This window comes from Acomys minous (genome assembly GCF_964271855.1).
Source record: "Acomys minous genome assembly, chromosome: 9".
Taxonomy (NCBI): Eukaryota; Metazoa; Chordata; class Mammalia; order Rodentia; family Muridae; genus Acomys; species Acomys minous.
The window spans coordinates 20,351,169-20,372,549 of NC_140490.1; the positions used below are offsets into that span (position 1 = coordinate 20,351,169).

The window sequence follows — 21,381 nt, forward strand, 5'->3', positions numbered from 1 at the left end:
CATTTATTTAATAATATGTAAATAAATAAATAAATAAATAAATCTTCCCACTTAACTGTATGTTTTATGCCCCTTTGACTTCTGCATATGACTTATGACTTAGAACAGACAAGGAGGCTATAATTCTAAGATAAAAATCCATTTCCAAATTATCACTGAGGGGTATATGAATGCTCTTCCCAAAACATGTTTCTACATTTTTGAGGTCACAGTCAAGTGGCTAAGTCTCTTTTCTGCTTCTTGGTAGTTGAGTGATCTTGGCAGAGCATCTGTGCAGAGACTTCCACTGTGCTCCAAACATCCATACCTCCATCACCATCCCCAGTCTTCTGATGTGCTCTCAAAACAGGTTCTTGTAGCATAAAATAATTCAACCTGGGTTAAATCTGGGATAAGGCTGATGTGAGCATCTCCACTTTCTTCCCTTGGCTCCCGTGAACTCTGAGGCTTCCTGTTCCAGATAGAACTGAGATGGAACTGAGCATCCTTACCATGCTTGGATCCCTCAGAGAGCAGACAGGTGCCTTTGACCTACACTAGATGTGTGTCAAGACTGTGTGTCAAGCCACTAGGATTGCTGGGTTGGTATTTTCCATGGCATAGCTTTGGCCATGGGACTAGTGAAATTAATTAACTGTAATTTGCATTAGTCCTTTGATATTCAGCATAGGGGTAGTAATAGTTCTTCCTTTGAATTTTTAATTGACAAATATACAAACTCTGTGTATAGTGTAGAGCATGATGTTCGGAGATATGCATACATTGTGAAATGGCCAAATCAAGGCAATGAATATGAATTGCATTACCCAACTACCATATCCATGTAGTGAAAGCATTTAAAATTGGCTCTGGGTGATTTTCAACATTATATATGCTGTTGTCAACGGTAGTCAATATACTGTACAGTAGAGGCCTTGAGTTTATTCTTCCTATAGAACTGTAATTTTGTGCCCTGTTCTTCCATTGGTTCTTATCAAACAGAAGGATTGGCGAAGTGGTGCCTGCCAGGTTAATACGTTAAGACTGTCTCATGGGTGTTTATTCATTTATGGATTTTGCATTCGCAAAGTAAATTTATTATCAGATCCTGCAGTGTATCAGAAACAATGCTTGGGGCAAAGGACGGGAATGGGAGTCACAGGGCCAATTAATTTAGTAATGACTCCTGCCAGACAGGGTTCTGTATGACCAAGAAGGATCTGGACTTTAAGTCCAGCAGCTCGGACTTTAAATCTCACCCCCACGTTGGGATGGGTCTGAGCTTCATCACCTGCAAAAAGTGGGCGCTGTGACACCTGCCCAATACACAGGAAGTTAGGCCATGCAAGTCGGACTAGTAGCTCTGTTCCCAGCACACAAGTGCCCACATTATTCTCTTGTGGTCAGTGACCTGTAGATCTGGTTTACTTCCCCTCTGACACCACAGGCTCCATCGGAGCAGGCTAGGACCCTGACATCATCTTGGCGGCCTGACAGAGCCCAGCCACCGACTTTACTCAGAGCAGGTGCCCTTGTGATGGCTTACGGTACGAGTAAATTAACATTCACATTAACAGAGACGGGTATCCTGATATACAGTAGTTCGTATTGACAGACTTAGGTGGTCTATCCTTTTTACTGTTCTCGTAAGCTATAATTCATCAACATGGTAGTGTTTGGGTTTTAATGGAAGAAAGAAGATGTGATGAAAGTTTTACAGGTCTCAGCTGCAGTCTTGATGACTTAAGAAAAACTCAACTTTATTTCAAGCAACCAACGTCGTTTCTCTGCCATGTGCACAAAAAGGCAACATTCTGGGAAAAGAAGGGAGTGACTCAGACCTTAAGTGGGAAGGCAGGTCAATTCTAAAAAAAGACCAAGGGTTTCCTTTACATGCACACATCACTTTTTGTGGAGATAGATCTTCCCTGCTCTGTATATGTGTGTAATTTGAAATGGTCACACCTATGGTACAACACGTATTATGCAGGATACATGGTAGACCTGATAGCTTCACCCCTGGACACTGGCCAGCAAATCTAAATGCTAGCTTCCAACCCCTCTTCCAGAAAAAAAAGTGTCACCCAGCCTGGGGTACTTCCTCAGGCATGTTCAAAGGTTTGCCCACACAGGGAAAGTACAGACCCCCAGAAATGGAGGAGGCTTTCAGAGCCAGGCAAACAGGCCTGATTCCATCATGCCTTTTGCTTGGCTTTGCCTTGAATTTTCTGCTTCTATTTGGAGTGGTCTTTTTAAGAAAGGCTCAATTTCCTCATCTCAAACTATGAAAGGCTTTAATGGTAGAGCTGTGCTGCTTCCTTGGGTCCCTGAAGTAGCAAGTAGTACAGTCATTTTTGTTTATTGCTTGGCTTGCCTCATGAAAAAGTCTCCAACATCCTGCTCATCCCAGGGTCACGTGCTTGGCTTCGTTTCAGGAGCAGGGGCAGCAGGAATGGAGGACGCATAGTATAGGAGAATTAGGTAAACCCCGGCCTCTGTACATCTTAGAACTTCGTTGACATTTGAAAGGAGACTGAGTTATAATTCCCAGGGTTTTTTCCCCTTATTCTGTGGTCATGGAAAAAATTCCTTTCCCTTTTTTCTTATTTTTATCCCTGCTGCACTAGATTGTAATTTTTCCCAACAGCTCATGGGCCCTTGGTCATGGGCGATTGCTTTTTACCACTGTCTTTGTCCTTAAACTGGAACCTTGTCTTAAACAACTAATATTGTATCATAATTTAGTTTCAGTTCCCATTTGTAAGAATCTTTGAAATATTCTTGCAGAGGCAATTTAGTCGTGCCAGGGCCTAGCTCTGGAATTCAGCCCGTAAGGTTTATAGGCTCAGAAAGGATAGCCGCTCGCTGGGTTGGCAGTGGGATCCATGAGGCACCTTTGTTCCTGCCGGGATCCTGCTATCGCCTCTCTCACCACAAGCAACGCCTCTCAATAGCTTCACCTTCCTGACTCAGCTTTCCTTCCGATAGGCTTGGGGAACTGAATGTCATTGTCATCTGCCTCTCTTCAAAGTCCGCCGCCATGACAGTGTTAGGTTCCGCTCATCTGCGCCCATGTAAACACTGGCTTCATGTTGCGTCAGTCATGAGGTTTTCATCCACGTAACTTCAGCAAGCAAGTATTCATCCACGGCCATTAATTAAGTCTTTGTTTATGGCCTCGGATTGTTACATGATGGAAGGAGCATAGCATTTTCATCTCAAGTGACATGAGGTCTGAAGACCTGCCCCCACCCACTCCCATTACGTGCTTTTGCCCTGACTCAACCAAGTTCTTCTGTGAAATAAACTGTCAGCATCCAGGACTTCAGCAGACCAGGCAAAGGGCAAAGGGAAGGCTGTTGACAAGTTGAGCTGCCTGACCACAGAGTGACCCCAAGGGAGGGAAGAATGGTGAGGGCCATTATGCCATCCCTGGATCCCTGATGCTCAAGGACCCACTGTCCAGGCGGAAAGTCGCTTTTGGAAGTGTGGTAGCCATGGAAACAGTTGCTTTCTAGTAGGTCTCAGATACATCCCTCTGGAAACCCGTGCCTGGGCGACATGGACGTTCATGGGCCTCAGTTCAATGCCTTCTTCACCATGCTGGCAAGATCCAGAGAGACTTGGTGCATATTAGGCTTTTTCATTTTATACCTAAGGTAGGGCCTGCCTTAAGGGAGCCAGATCTAACGAAGCAAGGCAGCATGGCATTTTAAAGACATTAAAACCATCCCTGCCACAGGAGGCAGGCCAGGCAGGTTAAATGCCGAGTTCCCACTACTACATAAAGAAGCGACTGGGCCAACAGCAAAGATGGTCAGCCAGTCCAGATGTCCCATAAAGAGGTGATAACTTTTTCTGATATGCAGTGTGCCAGCATTTGAAAGGAGCCCACTAGCTGATTCCCCGTCCAAATCAGAGTTGATGGAGTGGTTCCCAGCTGTGCAAACAAGAGCTTTGCTCAGTGTTGGAGTTCTCAATCTGTCAGTCATCAGGCTCTCCAAGAAATGCCTGTGTCTCTCTCCCAGTTGTGTGTTTAGCTTATCCCTTTTCGAGGGGCTAAAGGTTGTTCTCTCCTTGTTTGGAACAGAGCTGGTAGCCTAAGCCCTCCTCGGAAGTCCAGCCCCTGACCTTTCCCAAGCAATCACTCTGAATCTCGCTATGCCTTTCCTAACCCCAAAGGTGCTTCGTATTTCTGAGGCCAAAAGAACGGTTGTGGGTGTGGGTGGGAGAAGGGGCACAGAGGAACCCTTTTGGGTTTTCCGGTACAGGCAGTGTAAAAACAGCAGATAGTCAATCCCAGCACACAATCATTCCTGTAAGCACCCAAGGGTGTGAAGACCTGCATGTGATGTGTGCAGAGATCATCTTGCTATTGTTAAGGGCAATTGAGGGTGACAGTGCATTCTGTACCAGGTAGGGCACACAGCACTTACATGACACGTCTCTTTAAACCCTCAGAGGATCCCTAGGGGTGTATGTTATAATTATCTTTATTTATAAGGAGAGAGCCCGTTAAACATAGGCTGGTTTTGAGCCCGTCATACTTCTGAGGTTAGAGGATCATTAGAAATATGTGAAGTAGCTATACCCATGATGCATCACTTGAAGAGGAGACACAAATAGAAGGCTGTTCACCTGAAATAGAGAGATGGTACTGACCAAAGTAATGACTCCATCCCTGTCTATCTAATTACCCAAAAGGCTTACTGGGGTTGCTTGAAGGAGCATTTTGAGTCAGAGAATTGCATCACTGGAAACTATTTCCCTTTCCCGGCTCCCACACATACACCACTGCAGTCCTAACCCACAGTGAACTGAGAGCCAAGGTCTTATGTAGGTCACCACAGCAACTCTGCTTCATGATGGTGGTGACCATGTCACACATGGGGAAATGGCCCCATCACAGAAGCATATCCCAGCAATGGTAGAGCCAGAACCTGGCCACGTGAGGTAGATAGCAGGGTCTGCTCACACGGGCAGACTGGAGGGGCTCTGGCTTCTGGGTCACTGTAAGGTGCAATATGGAATCCTTTGTCTCTGGCAAGGCACCTCTAAGCAAGGGATTTTTAAAAACATGTTGCAGTCAGAGTGAAATCTCAGGAATACAAAGTATCGGGCTGCATACGGTTTATCACAGTGAGCTGGTGTAACCCAAAGTTCACAGAAGGAATGCTGCAAGGGAACAAAGCAAATAAATTGATGTTACATAGAAAAATGAGCAGGCCATTTGTAATAGGTGGCTAATTTCAGCATTAATTACTCAGTAATTACCGAGTGATTGCTGATTCTGTTTTCTTACATGATATATGAAGTTCAAAAAGGAACATTAAAGACGAGAATCAACATTCAAGAGCTTGAATTCACTAGGAAAAAAAAAAGGACAGGGGCAATAAGAAAGGTGGCCAGCTCAGAGAATACAGAAGGGGACTGGGGGAAGCGTCTCTGGTTTCAGCCAAAGCTCTCGACCCTGAGCCACTTCCTACTATCCATCATTTGTTAACGAGACCATACATTTGTTAGCTAAGCCTTACAGGAAAGCATTTAAAAGCAAGAAAAGACTCTTTCAGAAAGGTTTCAGGTTCTAATGGACTGAGACCAAATTTGTGTAAGCTTTGCGCTCTCTCTCTCTCTCTCTCTCTCTCTCTCTCTCTCTCTCTCTCTCTCTGTGTGTGTGTGTGTGTGTGTGTGTTTATATTATATATAATTTATACATATGGCATACAATGATATATAATATATATATACATTATATATATTATTTAAGCTTTTTTTTTAACCTTTCATAGACTTATGTCCCTGCTTAGCATATTGAAATATAAGTTGAAGCCATGCCCTGGGTTTGTATGATGGTACTAATAGCCAGGAACTTGGAAGGGCAGCCCTTTGTTTGCCCATTCTTATCCTCAACTTTTCCCAACTACAATACACAACCGACCCACTAGCAGCACCTTGGAGGAGGAGTGATGAGCAGCCCACGGGCCTTTCCTGCCTTGCTAAGGAAGAGTGCCTTAATAAAGAGAATAAAGAGAATAAAGGCTTTAGAGTCCAGCTAACCTGGATTCAAGTTGCTCTGGGGCTAACTCCCTGTACTTGTCTTTGCTCCTAATGTAATGAGCATGTGGTGGGCTGCCATGCGTCCCAAGGCAGAGAGCAGTGTGCGTCCCGGGAAGACCTCAGTGAAGGCTACTGTGTTCTTCCACATATCCACATTCCCCAGTCAGGGAAGGTGTCTCTGAACCAGACAAGCCGTAGCTGTCATAATGTGGCACGACACAAACATAGTAAGCAAGCAAGTCATAGTCCAGCCCCAGACCAGACTGAGTGTCCTTAAGACACCAAAGCAAGATGCACAGAGAGAACATGAGTTTCAAGGGGTCAGTTAGTCAGGGAGAAACTCCCCCAACCAGCCCAGTGGTGATAAAATGGACGCATCCTGGAAAACTAGATAAGGGTGCCCAAGGAGAATGAACGGGGAGTATTTTAAAGGGTCTAGGCAAGCTTGAGTGGAAAGGTCGGGGCCAGCTCAGCACAGGAAAGCAGGAAAAGGGTTAAGGACCATCAAGGGGGTTTTCAGGTAGGCAGAGGGCCAGTGCAGAAAAAAGGCTCACGGAGGTCAGAGTGAGAGGTTCCGATTTGTTCTAAGTCTGTGTGGATGCTCTTGTAATGCTTCAGGCAGACAGACGATAGAATATTTCATACTTTCCCATGATCCTTAAGTGTAATGGGGGAGGGTCATGGGGAGGCTGTAGCTGGTCTCTTACTTGCACATCATGGAATCTTGGAGCAGGGTCAAAGTGCTGAAGGAAGAAACACTCGCCTTTAGTGTGCTTTAGAGACTGGTCCAGAAAACAAGCTGGCGAGTTAGATATGGGACCATAGTGCAGCAAGGAGCAATGATGGGTGTCTAGGAGGAAACTTCTGCTTCAGCCTAACTGGACAGGTTGCTATTGCTGAAGTGGGAAAGGCCAACGGGGGCTGGAGAGGAAAGCCAAGAGTTGGCTTGGGAATTTCCTCCTGGGTTCCCGAGTTCATCCACAAGAGCTATCTGGTAACTGCCTGGCTAAAGGGCTGGAGCTCTGCGTAAGTGAGCTTTGTAGTGCATGGACTTTGGCTGGGATACACAAGGCTGGAGTGAGGCTCATTTCTCAGTTCAGTCCTTTCCAAATCTATGCTTGATAACCCCGAATCTCACTCTCTAAGCTGATGAGCTATGTCTCCTTCATTCCCCCCTCACATACCCATCTCCTGTTTTCTCTTGCCCCTGTTTTGGAAAACCTAAGTCAGAGAGCGTCAACATTTGCTTTGAGGATTAGATGTGAACAGAGAGACAACCAAGAACTCTTCTAAGAGAGGCTGCCTTCACGGGACCTGGTCCACCAGGAAAATGCTCATCAGAGTATTCCCAACCCAGACCCAGAGCCCAAACTGATCACCATGATGATACCTCTGCCCCTTCGCCCTTAGCTTTTACTATGTGCCAAGGTTCTTTACTCAGGACCTGAAGTTTAGCTACTAGCAGAGATACTAAATATTTTTCTTTCTTCTTCCAGAGTGGCTTATAGCCTCCAGGCAAGGAGCGATGACCCCCGTTGGCTAAGGCAATCTCCTTGTCCTCTAGCAGCCTCTTATAAGACATCTCTTGCCAGCTATGCCTCTCAGCTGGACCACCTAGAAGCCATATACCAATGGGCCTCCCTAAGTGGGGGGCAGACCTCCAGGAGAACTCACAGGTTCCTGTTCTGGGATCTCAACCTATAACAGGCATCCCCACTCCTCCTTTGGGGCCCTGTTTCCCTGGTATAGTCATGGCCAGGAGGGTGGGGCAGGTAGGAGTGATAATGCATGCTAATTAGCACTGTGCAGAGCTGTCATCAGGAACCCAGAAGCCACATGGTCCCAACCTGTTTGGGACAGGCACGTCAAATTCAAACCAGCTGGCCTTTGTTTGGAAATGTTCTTGGTGGGCCCAGCCCATCCCGGACAGTGGAAGGGCTGGTGTTTCCTACCGTGTGCCTGCTTTAGACTCAAGGAAAGTCTATAATTGCTGCAGCAGATCTGGCCTTAGAATCCCTCTCAGCCATTTCTGGCCTGTTTGGTGAGTAGGAGCAGAGCCTGACTTAGTGACCGGAAGCAGTAACATGAACTTCTGTGCCCTCCAGCTTAAAGTCCATCCATAACCACATGCTTTAGGACAGAATCTCAATTCTTCCCGATGCTCTCTCTGCTGGGCCCATCTCTCTGAGTCATTTCTGCTTGCTGTTCAAGTCTTTACCTGGGGCCATTCTGAGCTATTTTAACTTCTCAGAAGGGCCCTGGGTTTTGTAATCTAGATGCTTCCCTTGTACCCTTTGCTTTGCCAGACACACTCCTCAGTCATTGCTCCCCACTAATTCCCTTATCATTCAGTGTTCAGTCCCAGACACCCTGGCTCAGGGTAGCCAGGTGTGATTGGCCATCCCTGTTACATCTTAGCTTAACAGGGACCATGCTGGTTTGTGTTCCTTTCCTCCTGTCTGCATAGCCCGCGACAGGGCCTTTCCCATCCTGTTAATTCTGCTAAGAACGTTTTCCACAAATGGCTTCCTTCAGGGAAGATAAGCCCGTGACTGGTGCTCTCTTCCCTTTTAAGCCTCCCAGGCTGCAGCGAACTCCATAGGACCCCAAGCTGAAGAGGAACACGTCAGGGTGCCCCGAACTCCAGATCAAACAGACAACTTCACTTGTAGAACTCTTGCCTGCTTAGAACATTTCCCGTTGCGTGGAAACCACAGCTATCAGTCTAACAGCCACAGTAGAGTAGGATGCGGAACTCCAGCCCCAAGCATACACAGGGGGAAGCCCCGTAGAAGTACTGGGCACAAACCCAGAGACAAGTGAAGGAACGAGTGAAACCAAGACACCCATAGCCTTGCCCTTTCCTGTAGTTTCCACTCAATGCTGGCGGAACATGGGCAAAGCATGTGTCTTTAGCCCACTTCAGTCATATCACTATTATGCAATAATAATCGTCCCGTGTACTTTATTACAAATAATGGAGAGCCACCCCAGTTCAACACCCAGAAGGCTGAAGCAGGAAAGTTGCTTTGGAAAAATTCAAAGCCAGTCAGAGCGACATAGCAATACCAAGCTTGTCTCAAGAACAAAACAAAGCAAAATAAACAAAAATCAAAGATGAAAAAAAATGAATGATACTACCAAGAAGTTAGCAAACTTTGTGATACTTTTTTATACATTAATCAATACTGTGGTTAAAATTATACTAATGGGATCTTTTTAATTTTATGATTTATATTTTTGTACTTCAAAATATGTTCAATGATGTGGGAAAGGAAAAGGCTATAGAATTGCCTGGAGTGAGGACCCTCTTCTCCATATCTATAACATAGCCTAAGGGGATAGCCTTTACATCATCAGCAACTGTTTCTGTGTGGGCTAATTTAAGTCGTATTACTTTTGACAACTGTACTCTTGTCTGTGAAGATAAAGCTCCCTTCAAGAGGGATCCAACACTTGTCAATGATGAAGAAGGAAGTTTGGGCTCTGGCCAAGGTATGTTCCTCCATGCATGCTCTCCCGTGTGTTTTCTAAGCCAGGCCCTTCTTTTGGCAGGATTTTTCACCCAGATCTCCACCTTGGCTGATGTGCAGGAAAATGTCATGGAGTACCTCCACGTGCTCAGCCGACCCAAGGTCATTGACCAGGAACATGACGTGGTGTGGACTGAAGCCTACATCGACAGCACAGTGAGTCTCCAGGGACCCTGGGGGAGGGGCTGGGTCTGCCCTCTTGCTTCAGTGAAAGGCTTTCATAACATCCTCCATCAGTCACGGGCGTGAGTGACACTGTCTCAGATGGTAGGCACAATTGATAATGTTCACCTCAGCAGGCAACGGTGGTTTGGAAGATAACCAGTATGGCCTGCACCTCTGAAAGCATCAAACACACCCTCCCTTTTTGTTTGTAGCTTCTCACCTTCCCGCATGAGGCAGTGATGATGGACTTAGCCCTGCCATGTGTGAGGCCCAGTCCTAGTGGCAGATCATTAGCTGAAGATGTGACTGAAGATCACTCTGATAACAAATGGGGCCACCATAGAGGAGTCAATTGTATTTTCCTCCTACAGGCAGTCAAAAATATGGTTACATGTGCGGGGAGGGCTCTATAAGTATGGTTGTGTGAACTCAGGACACAAGCTCTGGACAAGCTGGATTCCAGCCTGTGCTAACAAGGAGGGAGTTTGCCAGTCACCCAGCAGTTATTTCCCCGGCTGTGTTTTTGTATAATTTCAGTGTGATTTTTCACAGTGATAACGAGTCTGATGGGAGCGGCGAGCTTCATTTATTGATTGTAAATGTTCTCAAAGGAATGTCCCGCTGTCAGTGTTTTTGGGATTCACATCATATTAATCACGACAGCACAGGCACAGCTGTGTTCTGTAGTGGTCCTCCATGACTGGCCTGGGCCTACTTTCCTCTCTCTGGGCACTCCTGTCCTTGTTCTTGTTATGTTTCTGGCAGCCACAGGCACACACAGGACAATAATGATATATGAGAGCCAAACTGGGGACACCCTGACACATCCAGCTCACCACAGCGCGCGCGCGCACGCACGCACACACACACACACACACACACACACACACACAGAGCTTTCAAGTAAGACACCAATAGGCCTCCATGCCCTGGTTCCGAAGGGGTATCTAACCTCAGGGAAAGTTTCCCAAGATGAAGGGTGTGGGGCAGGGAAGCACTTCTTGGTACTGGTAACACTGATCTTTTGTCAGTTTGGTTCTGAACTGTAAGAAGAAAATAGCAAGGCTGCCATATTTGAGCTGACATCACGTTTATAGCAGTGTGACAGTGGAGACAGCAATCATGGTGCCATCTCTTCATTCCCTTGGATAACTGAGGCAGAAAAACCAAGAGCAAAGGAGAAGCCCATGTCTATCTGGTGCTGGAGGAACCAAAGCACTCTGTAGTTTGTTGTGCAAACTCCAGACATTCAGGTTGATGGGTTGCTTTAAGTCCTCAACGTAAAAGTGTAGGACCAGAGCTGGGAGCTGTGGTGCGCAGCTGTAATCCCAGCACTCAGGGAGGTAGAGACAGGTGGATCTCTGTGAGTTCAAGGCCAGTCTGTTCTGGTGTACAAAGCAACAGCCCAGACTACACAGGGAAATCCTGTCTCAAAAAACAAAACAAAAGTGTTGGACCAGGATCTAACTAAAGCATATGATGCTTGACCTTGAACAGATTGATAGAAGAGAGAGGTCAATAAGTGACCTGATGACATATGGGGACTTAGTATATGACCTCATCTTAGCACAGCAAGGCTGTAATTTTAGAAGACAAATGACGTTTTTCTCAGCAGGTAAAGGCACCAAACCTGATGATCTGACTTTGATGCCCTGGACCTACAAGGTCCAGAGAGAACTAAGTGTCACATGTTATCTTCTGCCCTTCCACACATGGCACCATGGCATGCGACCCCCATCCTCACTCACCAAAATAAGCAAAGAATAAAATAAAACATTTTGAAAAACCAAGGAAAGTCTTCTGAAATTCCCTATAAAAAAAAAAAAGGAAATTATCAGAAGATATAAGTAAGCCTCAAATATAACAAACTGGCTTTTAACATGGAAAAATATACACCTTTACCCATAGTAAGAAAAATATAAATTAAACTATAATGAGACACCATTTCTCAGTAGCAGAGTTACAGAAACTAGGAGCTTAGCCACACACTGTGCTGGTGAGGGATGCCAGCAAAGGAGAACTTCATAGATCACTATGGAAACATAGAATGGGACAGTTTCCATGGAGAATGGAGTAGTGTTCATTTGCCCTTTGCCCCAGCAGTCATACTTGGAAACAACCTCCATCAAGATAACTCTCCATCCAGACAAAAGCCTGTGCAGAAGTTCATTCCTTAGAGCTGTGTGTAATTTCCAAACACTGGGAATTGTCTAATTCCCTAAACGTGTAAAGATTGATTGTATGAGTCACAGACAATCAGCAATGAGAGTAAGGGTGGTCTCTGCTGCTCAGCATAGAATGTTTATGTTGTAGCGGGAATGTACTGCTGAGGAAAGTGAGCAAAACATAAGAGTAAGTCTTCCAGGTGACACGTTGTGGGGGACAGAAGATGGAGTGAAAAGGTATGCACATGCAAACAGAAATGGGGAAATTAGAAACTCATAGAGTTGGTTGCCTATAAGAAATGAGAAGGCTGACACATCAGTTTTTGCATAGTTTTGATTTGTTTTGTTGTATCTTTGAATGTGTAAATGTTGTGTGTGTATGTGTGAGAGAGAGATGGAGACAGAAAAACAGAGAGAGAGAGAGAGAGAGAGAGAGAGAGAGAGAGACAGAGAGAGAGAGAGAAAGAGAAAGAGAAAGAGAAAGAGAGAGAGAGAGTGAGTGCAGGTGCATGCATGACAATATACATGTGGATGTCAGAGAACAATCTCTTTTTTTTCAGATTTATTTATTATGTATACACTGTTCTACCTGCCATGTATGCCTGCAGGCCAGAAGAGGGCACTGGATCTCATCATAGAAGGTTGTGAGCCACCATGTGGTTGCTGGGAATCAAACTCATGACCTCTGGAAGAGCAGGCAATGCTCTTAACCTCTGAGCCCCCATTGTTCCAGCCCCCAGAGAATAATACTTAACATCAAGTGTAGCCCTCACCTTTTATGTCTTTGTTTGAGTCAGGCTTGTTTGTCCTTGTCACTGCATACTGCAGCCTGGCAAGCCTGGAAGAGTCCAGGGAGTTTCCTGTTTCTGTCTGCCTTGTTGTAGAAGCACTTGTGTTGCAGACATGCACCACTGAGTCTGCCTTCATGTGGTTTCTAGAAAACTGAACTCAGGTCTTCATGCTGTGTATCAAAGTACTATTTCATAATGTATATTACCTATTGAGTATATACCTGTTAAGCTGTATCCATAGCGTAGTTTTTACTTATAAAATTGTTATGTGTGTGTGTGTGTGTGTAGACGGCACATGGAGTTGGTTCATGTGCTATTGTACATGTTTAGAGGTCAGAGGACAGCTTGCAGGAGTTGGCTCTTTCCTTGTTCCATGTGGGTCCTGGTGATCCAACATGGGTCATCAGGCTTGGAAACAAGTACCTTTAAATGCTGAGCCATCTGGCCAGCTCAAATTTAAGACAAAAACAAACAAACAAACAAAACAAAACAAAACAAAAAGAATTAAACCAACCAAACAAATGAACAAAAAAACCCCCAACTTTTGTTACATTTATTTATTTGTGTGTGCAGTTTTGAGTTTTGAAAGTACGTATTCTGTGTTTTTAAATGTTAAAATTATAGCACTAAGGATGGAAGAAAAGTTAAACAGAGTGCCAACAAATTAAAAACTAAAACAACTCAATTTTAGTTAAATAGCAAATTTACCCAGAGAGCAGGGTAAAGAAATATAACTAACATTTTTGAGTTACTCTTGGATGTAGTGGTAATTATACATTATTAAATTTTAAGTGAACTGCTTAATACTGCCTTATAATCTAGAGAGAAGAATAACACAACTTTAAGTCATCCTAGCATCATTTGTTGTGATAAGCAATTCTTAGACTATGTGGAGAGGCTGTTAGGAGTGAGCACATGGCAACACTCATGACACGGCAGGTGCCTCTGGGGTTAGACTAGATCAAAAGCTGCAGAGTGCAGTTCTAACTATGTTCCCGGAGTGAGGCTAGATTCACTAGTAGCTACATAGGAGTGAACTTATCCAGGAGCCAGATCCTATCCCAGGGAAGCGAACCAGAAAAATTTCCTTAGAGAAGTTGCTGCTTCCAGGGTTGGGTAGTCAAGGTACCTCTCTCTTCTCAATAAAGCATACAAGAGATATTTTTACACCAGAACATATGGAAGCACTGAAAACAATACCACAATCATATCAAGAGTATGCAGTTAGCATTAAGGGTCTCTTGTTGATCAAACCTGAGACAGTTTACAACATGCAGAACAGCATACAGCAATGGTAGACTGTGGTCTGCTGAGTAAAAACAGCAACCCATGTGTTCTAATAATGAACAAACACCAAACAGGTTGACTCCATGGGGAAGACAGTGTAAGCCACAGAACCATGCCTCATGGTGAGGCACGACTGACAGGTGAAGGGAGTGATGGAATTGTAGACTCACCGTTCTACAGCCATGGTAGTTTAGGACAAACAGACCCATTATCAATGGTTTGGAAATCTAGGTGGAAAGTTCAAGGATGAGAAGAACATTTTATTGTTTCAAAGTGCTTCTCCAGAGGTTGTTTTTAATTAGTTGTGAGGAAAAGAATAGTACCTGCTGAACAGTAGGATAGCATGATTGCTCTCTAGTCCACTGTGTAGGGGAGTGTCCCAAGAACGTCTTGAGTAAGGTCAGTAAAATTAGCACCACCACTGAGAAGCAGGCGGATGTTGCATGCCCATGGAGGAGGATGTGGCACTTGTGTTGGTTATTCTGGCTAAAGACATTACCTGAAGCTCATGGAGACCCCACTGCCACTCAGGGCTTTTCCACTACATAGCCTGTGGCAGTAGAAGAAAGGAGGCTGGCCTGGAGCATACCTCTGAAATTTGTACTCCACACAGAATTAATATCTAATGTTCCATGCACCACAAGATGACAGAGCCGACACACCTCACCTCCTCAAGAACCTTTTGCTGTACATAAAGCTAGAAACCTAGGAGTTGGTTAAATGACAGCTCAGCACCATTTCTGAGCATCCCTAGTGTCTGCTGTTACATATTCACAAATCCACCAGGTAAATAATCTCCACAGTAGGAAGTTCCAAGCAAGCTTCTCACCTTGGAGATGTTGGCCTCTTGGGCCATTGCATGTGTGTCTGGATGGGTTTTTGTTGTTGTTGTTTGTTTGTTTGTTTTTACTAGGCTATGGGTGAGAGGATGGCTGTTGTGACTCCATCAAGTGCCTCTGAGCTAAAACCACAGTCTTTTCAAACATCTTGGTCTAGACCCTAAGGCTCAAGCACCAAATCAAATACCCAAACCAAACAACTCCATCATTTATATATCAGGGTCAATATAGGATTTATGTCCTGGGTTCATCTGTAGAAACTGAGTTCTAAGATGAGCCCACCAATTTTGCAATCTCCTAACAGTACAGTTGGACCTCAGCATTTTTGGGCTCCTAGCTGCCAGTAATGATTACTTGAGAAACATGTCAGAGAAGCGCACCTCTGGGTGTGCCCGGGTAGGCAATTCATAGATGAGTAGTATCGTCGAATCTAGTGATGGTTTCAAATGACTAACATTCTATCCCAATCCACCCATCCAGGACAATTCAATGTCAGCATCAGCCTTATGTGACTCAGCTCTCAATAGTGAACATTTGCCATGGTGACAGGCCGTCAACCCCTTTTCAATGTGTGTAGAACTCTGGTAGGGTTGTTGGTGTAAAACATTTGAATATATTTACATATGCAAAAAGTCTGTCTTAGATCTTGAGCTAAGAGTACAGAGTTAAAATGGTAGCCTGGTCTCTCTCTCTCTCTCTCTGTTTCTCTCTCTCTCTCTCTCTCTCTCTCTCTCTCTCTCTCTCTCTCTCTCTCTCTCTCTCACACACACACACACACACACACACACACACACCATCTAGTCCACATTAGCACTGCCTCCTAGCCATTTGCCCTTATAAGATGGAAGTTGAAACTTGCCTTCCAGGGTTGGTTCTAAGGGTTAAATATCTTTGCAGGATGGAACTGTCACCTGTCCTCTCTTGACATCCCTCACTTCCTGCCCTCCTCCCACTCATCCTTCTTTCTTTACATCTACAGCTCACCCAGATAGCTGTGTTAGCTCCCTGTGACCATGTAACAAACAGCCACGAATGTAAGTGCTTAAAACTGTACAGCGCTTGGTCTTGAGGTTCCTATGGGTGACCATCTATCCTGGGGCACACAAGGCCATAGTTAATTGGTGGCTGTGCTACAGCTCTCATCTGCAGCTCAGAGTTCTTTCCCAGGATGAGGCAGGTGGTCAGGTTTGGGGCAGAATTATATTGCTTGCAGCTGTAGGACTGGGCATCTATTTTCTTGCTGTCTGGAGACCACCCAGAGGCTACCTGCTATTCTTTATCCCATTGTCACTATAGACAGTCGCACAAGCGTACTCAATTCCAGACCAGCAGAGTACATCTTCCCGTGCTCAATCTCCCCTTAATGGCTTCTCCCATTAGGTTAGGAGCAGCAGGCTAGTCTCCTTTTCATTAACTCCCAGTCAATTGTTTGACAATAGTACTGTGAGAGTGACATCCTTTCCTGCCAATCCTCAAGGGCCATGGACTTTACAGGGATGTACTTGTTGGGGGCAGAAGTCTTGGGAACCAGTTTAGACTGCTACCTACCACAGCAGCCTCTCTGGCTCTGTGCTCTGCTTTGAGAAGGGAAGATAATGCCGGAAGGGCATGCAGCCATGCCTTTCCCTGGACACTTTCAGACAAGAGAGGCCACGTCTGTTCTGCAATAGCATTTCAGCTCTCCACGTGCTTCCAGCAGCCTGGTCATTTTCATAACGCTGTGTGTGATGTCAAAAGGGTTTTTACTCCTTTGGAAACAGCAAACTGGTGCCCTTTTAATTTATGTCATTTCTACCAAGGCCGTGGAAGTCAGCATTGGTTCGTTGCCTAGTAAATCTGAACACTCGATCCCTCACATTTGCTTAATATGATCTTAGATCGTCTTTCTCCTTAATTACCCGGTTTAACAATGTAGGTGAAAGGAACTCCTGTCTGCTTGACGCCCCAGGCATTGTAACTGAACCCAGTGTTAGCAGATATAATTATGTAATTGACTTACCAGTGGACAGAATGGCCCATGGCAACCTGTGGGTGCAGCTCTTTGCCTTCTTACTCGTTGCATGTGAACTCATGAGTCTGTGACATGATTGGGAAAATGCTGAACCATGACCAGACCCTGGGTCTCCATTCCTGCACTTAGGGCCATCGGCTGCATCTTAGAACCCTGAGTCTAGTATCAGAATGAGGAAAGCTCTGTTCGTGACCCATCCTCCTGGCTTCTAGCTACCAGTCTGATTAAGTATTCTATGTCTGCCGAAGCTGCTCTATTCAATTTGCGTTCCTGGTGAAGACCAAATAAATGAATGAATGTTAACAACATTAATTATGTTTAATCTAATAAGATCTCGTGTATTAATTGGCAAAACAGCAAACACCAGAATTCTGGAATTCACGAGCTTCTCATCTCAACACGAGTCATGCACAGCCATTATCTTGGAGGTGCAGAGCGAAAAATCATTACCGGTGGAATTTGTTCCATTTCGTAAGCAAATCACTTCCACTCTGCAGTTGGGTCTTAATCAGCTCGGGAAAGCTACCCAACTTGCCATGTAGGGCAGAGGCAACATCAAACCCGGGGAGCATCCACACCCTGATAACTCCCCTCCAGGGGAGTTTGCACAGATCCTGGCGGTACACACAGAAGGGAAGCCAAGAAATCTTTCAAAAACAGTGGGAATGTGACCATTTAAAATAATGAGAATTCATTACCCCGGCCTCCTGTCTCTCCCGTTTGCTGGCAAGGCAATTCAGGAGGCAATCTGCAGGAACTTCAAACCTATTTACTTGCATGGGCAAATTGGACCTGTATCCCTCCTCCTCACCCCCCACTAAGTTCAACTCTGGAGAAAATGCTTCGGGTTTGATAAACTGCATATTTGTTTCAGTTTTCCATCTAGGAATGGCACCTCAGCCATTGAGGAGTCGTTTGGGTGATTGCTTGAAGCTACAACTTCTTACTGCCTAGAAGCACTTACTCAGGGGGTGTCAAAGCCATCGCAAGGAAGTCGTTGAAGGTTGGAAATGGAATTTACAGTATTTTCCCAAGGCAACTCTGCATACCAAAGAAGTCATGATCATTGGGACAGAGAAGCACTCGTAAGAAGAAACTTAAACTGTCCTACTGAGCGGTGGCACAGGGACTACCATCTGCATTACTTGGCATGGAGGAAGCTGATTACGTTGGGACCTCTATTTCATAGCAGATGGGTTCATTAAATTTAATAGCCTCCAGAGCCCTTAGAAACCGTGTTAAAAACATGTGGAGCATGCTGTGACACTTCACTTCTGGCCCCACATTCATTATAACTCTGGCACAGACGATAAATATTACAGTACTTTATTTCCATCAAAACAGATTACTATTATAATTTTTTTTTCTGCAGTAGGTGCTGATGTGTGTTCTGGATTTAGGAAACCATTTATAGTCACCCAAATGTTGTCCTCTCTCTCTCTCTTTTTTTTTTTTTCTACTAGGTTTTCTCTTTTTTTAAATTTTTTCTTTTGTTTTATTTTATTATTAATTTATTCATATTACATCTCAATGGTTATCCGGTCCTTTGTATCCTCCCATTCCTCCCTCCCTCCCATTTTCCCCTTACTCCCCTCCCCTATGACTGTGACTGAGGAGGATCTCCTCCCCCTGTATATGGTGTCATCCTTGCGCAGGGGCCATGCTAATCTTTTCTGTATCATTCCAGTTTTAGTATATGTGCTGCTGAAGCGAGCACTAGGTTTCTCTTTGAAAACCTTTTTATTGCCATTGTTTGGATTTTTGTTTGTTTGTTTTTCAGAGCCTACTTTGTTTGTTCCTTGAAGCTGATGTTATAAAAACCATGAGACAATAGTATAAAGAAAGTTTATAACTTCAGAAAAGGTATAAACTCTATATGGATGATAGTCAATGCCAGGAAAGCTTAGGGCTGAAAATGAAAGGACCTTTTGGATTTCAGATGTTTGTTGTTGCTTATGAGTTTGTGGTTCCATGATTTGCACCTGTGATAGTGAAGGGCCAGCCTCTGTCCTATACCATATAGAAGTGGATTAAGACCACAAAGCCCTGGTAAACTGCGGCATGGAATTGTTCTGCACTCTGATGTCATGTCAATTTCTAACTCTAACTCAGAGAAAATGTCAGTTCTCAGAACCATGCTGTCTTTGCAGTTCTCTCCTATAGAACAACTAGACTCAGGGTCAGTCCTGTTATTATTTTGGTTCATTTCCTGACTCCTTTGGCTTTAATTCTACTGTATTGGCTCCTTATTCTGACAGTGATGGCTTCTAGTACCCACTGACTTTCACTATCCTCAGAGCCATTTCTCTTCCAGCATCTGCAGCAACCTATTATACACCTGTTTGAATCACAGCTCCACACAAAGGGAGATGGCAAATCCAACAGATGGCCTGAATCTCACAGACCGGAAAGAAATCAGACGCAAATGAAATTTGGTTTAGGAAGGACAGCTGAGAAGTAGTAGAGTCAAGCAGAGAAGTCTGCCTCTAGAAGGCCAAACCAACCCATGCCCAGGTCATTATTAGAGCAGTGTCATCAGGGTACGGCATTTTAAAGCTGTGGAACCGTAATCTACTCAGATGTTTCTATGGGCTCTTTATTTATAGAACACATAAATGCAGAGCTACCATGGTTGGTTTGGGGAGATGGGGAGCACGGAGGACCCAACTCTCTAGCTGTCTTCAGAATGAGAAGTAGAGGCTCTGAAGCACTGTTTTATCCTGTCTTGGCACCACAGAGCCCAAGTGGTGTTTTAGGTGGCTGTGTGTCCCCTTCTGCCAAGGACAGTGTTGAATTCTGTGCTTTGGGATATCATTTTTAAAAAAGATTTATTTACTTACTTAGTTTTATATTTATGAATGTATGCCTACCACTTGTACTACCTGGTGCGCATAGCATCACAGAGAGTAGGAAACTGGGAATCGAACCCTGGTCTTCTGTGAGAGCAGCCAGTACTCCTAACCACCGAGTCATCCCTACATCTCCTGAATTCTGTATTAGACCCTCATGTTTACAGCAAAGTATTAGATGGATTCCATTAGGAAATATGACTGTGGAAATTATATCTGTCTCTATTAGGAAGCCAAACAGGTAAAGCTATGACATGATTTTATATATATATTTTTTTATTACTAGAGGCAACCAAAAGTGAAACACTGACTATATGTCCCAGAATCCATAGGGTAGTGGGACTTACTATTAGTACAATTGCTGCCACCCAGGATAGGAAACCATCAAGAGTAGCAGTCTCTCTATGGCGATGTCTGTAGCTGTCCTACTCCCGAGTTTTCTTCCTCAGACATTTGCTATAATTTTTCTTCTCTCTAGACCATTTGTCTTCCTCCCTGCTGTCCATCTGGTAAAGCCTGGTGTCCATGTCCTGCCTTTATCCTGCTCCAAACACTATAGCCATGAGTTTGGAGGTTTATGTAGCTGGATCTACATTTCTGAGCAAATTTCTGTAGCGCACAGTTGTTGGGCTTGATTGTGCCAGGTATGGCTCAGGAAAGAGCCTCTTGTAGAAACAGATCAGCTAGGACTATGAATAAATATTCTTTAACAGAGAGATGCAAGTAAGAAAACATGCCTGGCATCTGAATGACTTGGCATGTCTAAATCCCAGTTCTTTCACCTTAACCCCAGCAAGCCACAGCCCAACTAGGTCCTGTGTGACTTCAATCTCTACGAGTATGTCTGCTTTCCAGTGCTCTCTCACCTCTTTTTATCCCTCCCACCATGAGCACTGTACACCATAACACATGAGTGTCTTTCCATAATGTCAGATTTATTCAATAACCACAAGGTCATAGGGTTTAGCAAGTTTAGTGACAGCCATTTGTCATAGAATCTGCATGTCTTGTCACTTGGCTGAGCTGGAGCATGCTCTTGTCTTCCAAGATTACTCACTAATATTAACACTTATTCCACACAGCACATGGTAACACACAAAACAAACACACACACACTTTCCTTCCCTGTGTGTGTGTGTGCGTGCATGCGTGTGTGTGTGTGTGTGTGTGTCTGTGTGTGTGTGTGTCTGTGTGTTTGTGTGCTATAGAATAAATGCAAATTAAAGCAACTGTAGCAGAGCTCCCAAGTTCCAGAGGCTTCAAGAATGAACTGAGAATAGGTCTGTAGAGATAGGACATAGAACCAAACCAGGGACAGCACAGCATGCTACCGTCAGGCTTGAGAGCAAGATTGCAGAATACAAGGTGAAAAGGCCACTCCAGGTTAGGTGCAGGAAGTGAGTCAGGAACAGGAAATGGTAGGTTCTGGGCAAGTCCACCCAGGCTCACAGGGGAACAAGCAGGCAGTTGGGTAGTCTGTATCAACAGGGTGTTGAGGAGTCGTAGGTTCTTGAGGCACACATCAGTTATGAGATGTGGTATGGGGCCATCACTTTAGGAGGTCCAGATGAGGGCGCTGCATCCATTTGTCCATCTAGTGTGTTCAGTAAGCTCTTGTGTCTAGTTTTCCTGACATGATTTTAATACTCCTGTATGTCCCCACGTTTTGGTCTCCCTAACAAACTTATAGTGTGGCTCCTTTTCT

General features: G+C 44.6%; 1 protein-coding gene across 1 annotated transcript in view; it reads left to right on the plus strand.

Moving 5' to 3' along the window:
- Positions 1–21,381, plus strand: part of CACNA2D3 (calcium voltage-gated channel auxiliary subunit alpha2delta 3) — a 798,196-nt gene that overhangs the window by 517,722 nt on the left and 259,093 nt on the right. Inside the window, exon 13 of the mRNA XM_084794478.1 lies at positions 9,592–9,725. Coding sequence (XP_084650604.1) covers positions 9,592–9,725 — 134 coding nt within the window. The remainder of the gene's footprint in view (positions 1–9,591; positions 9,726–21,381) is intronic.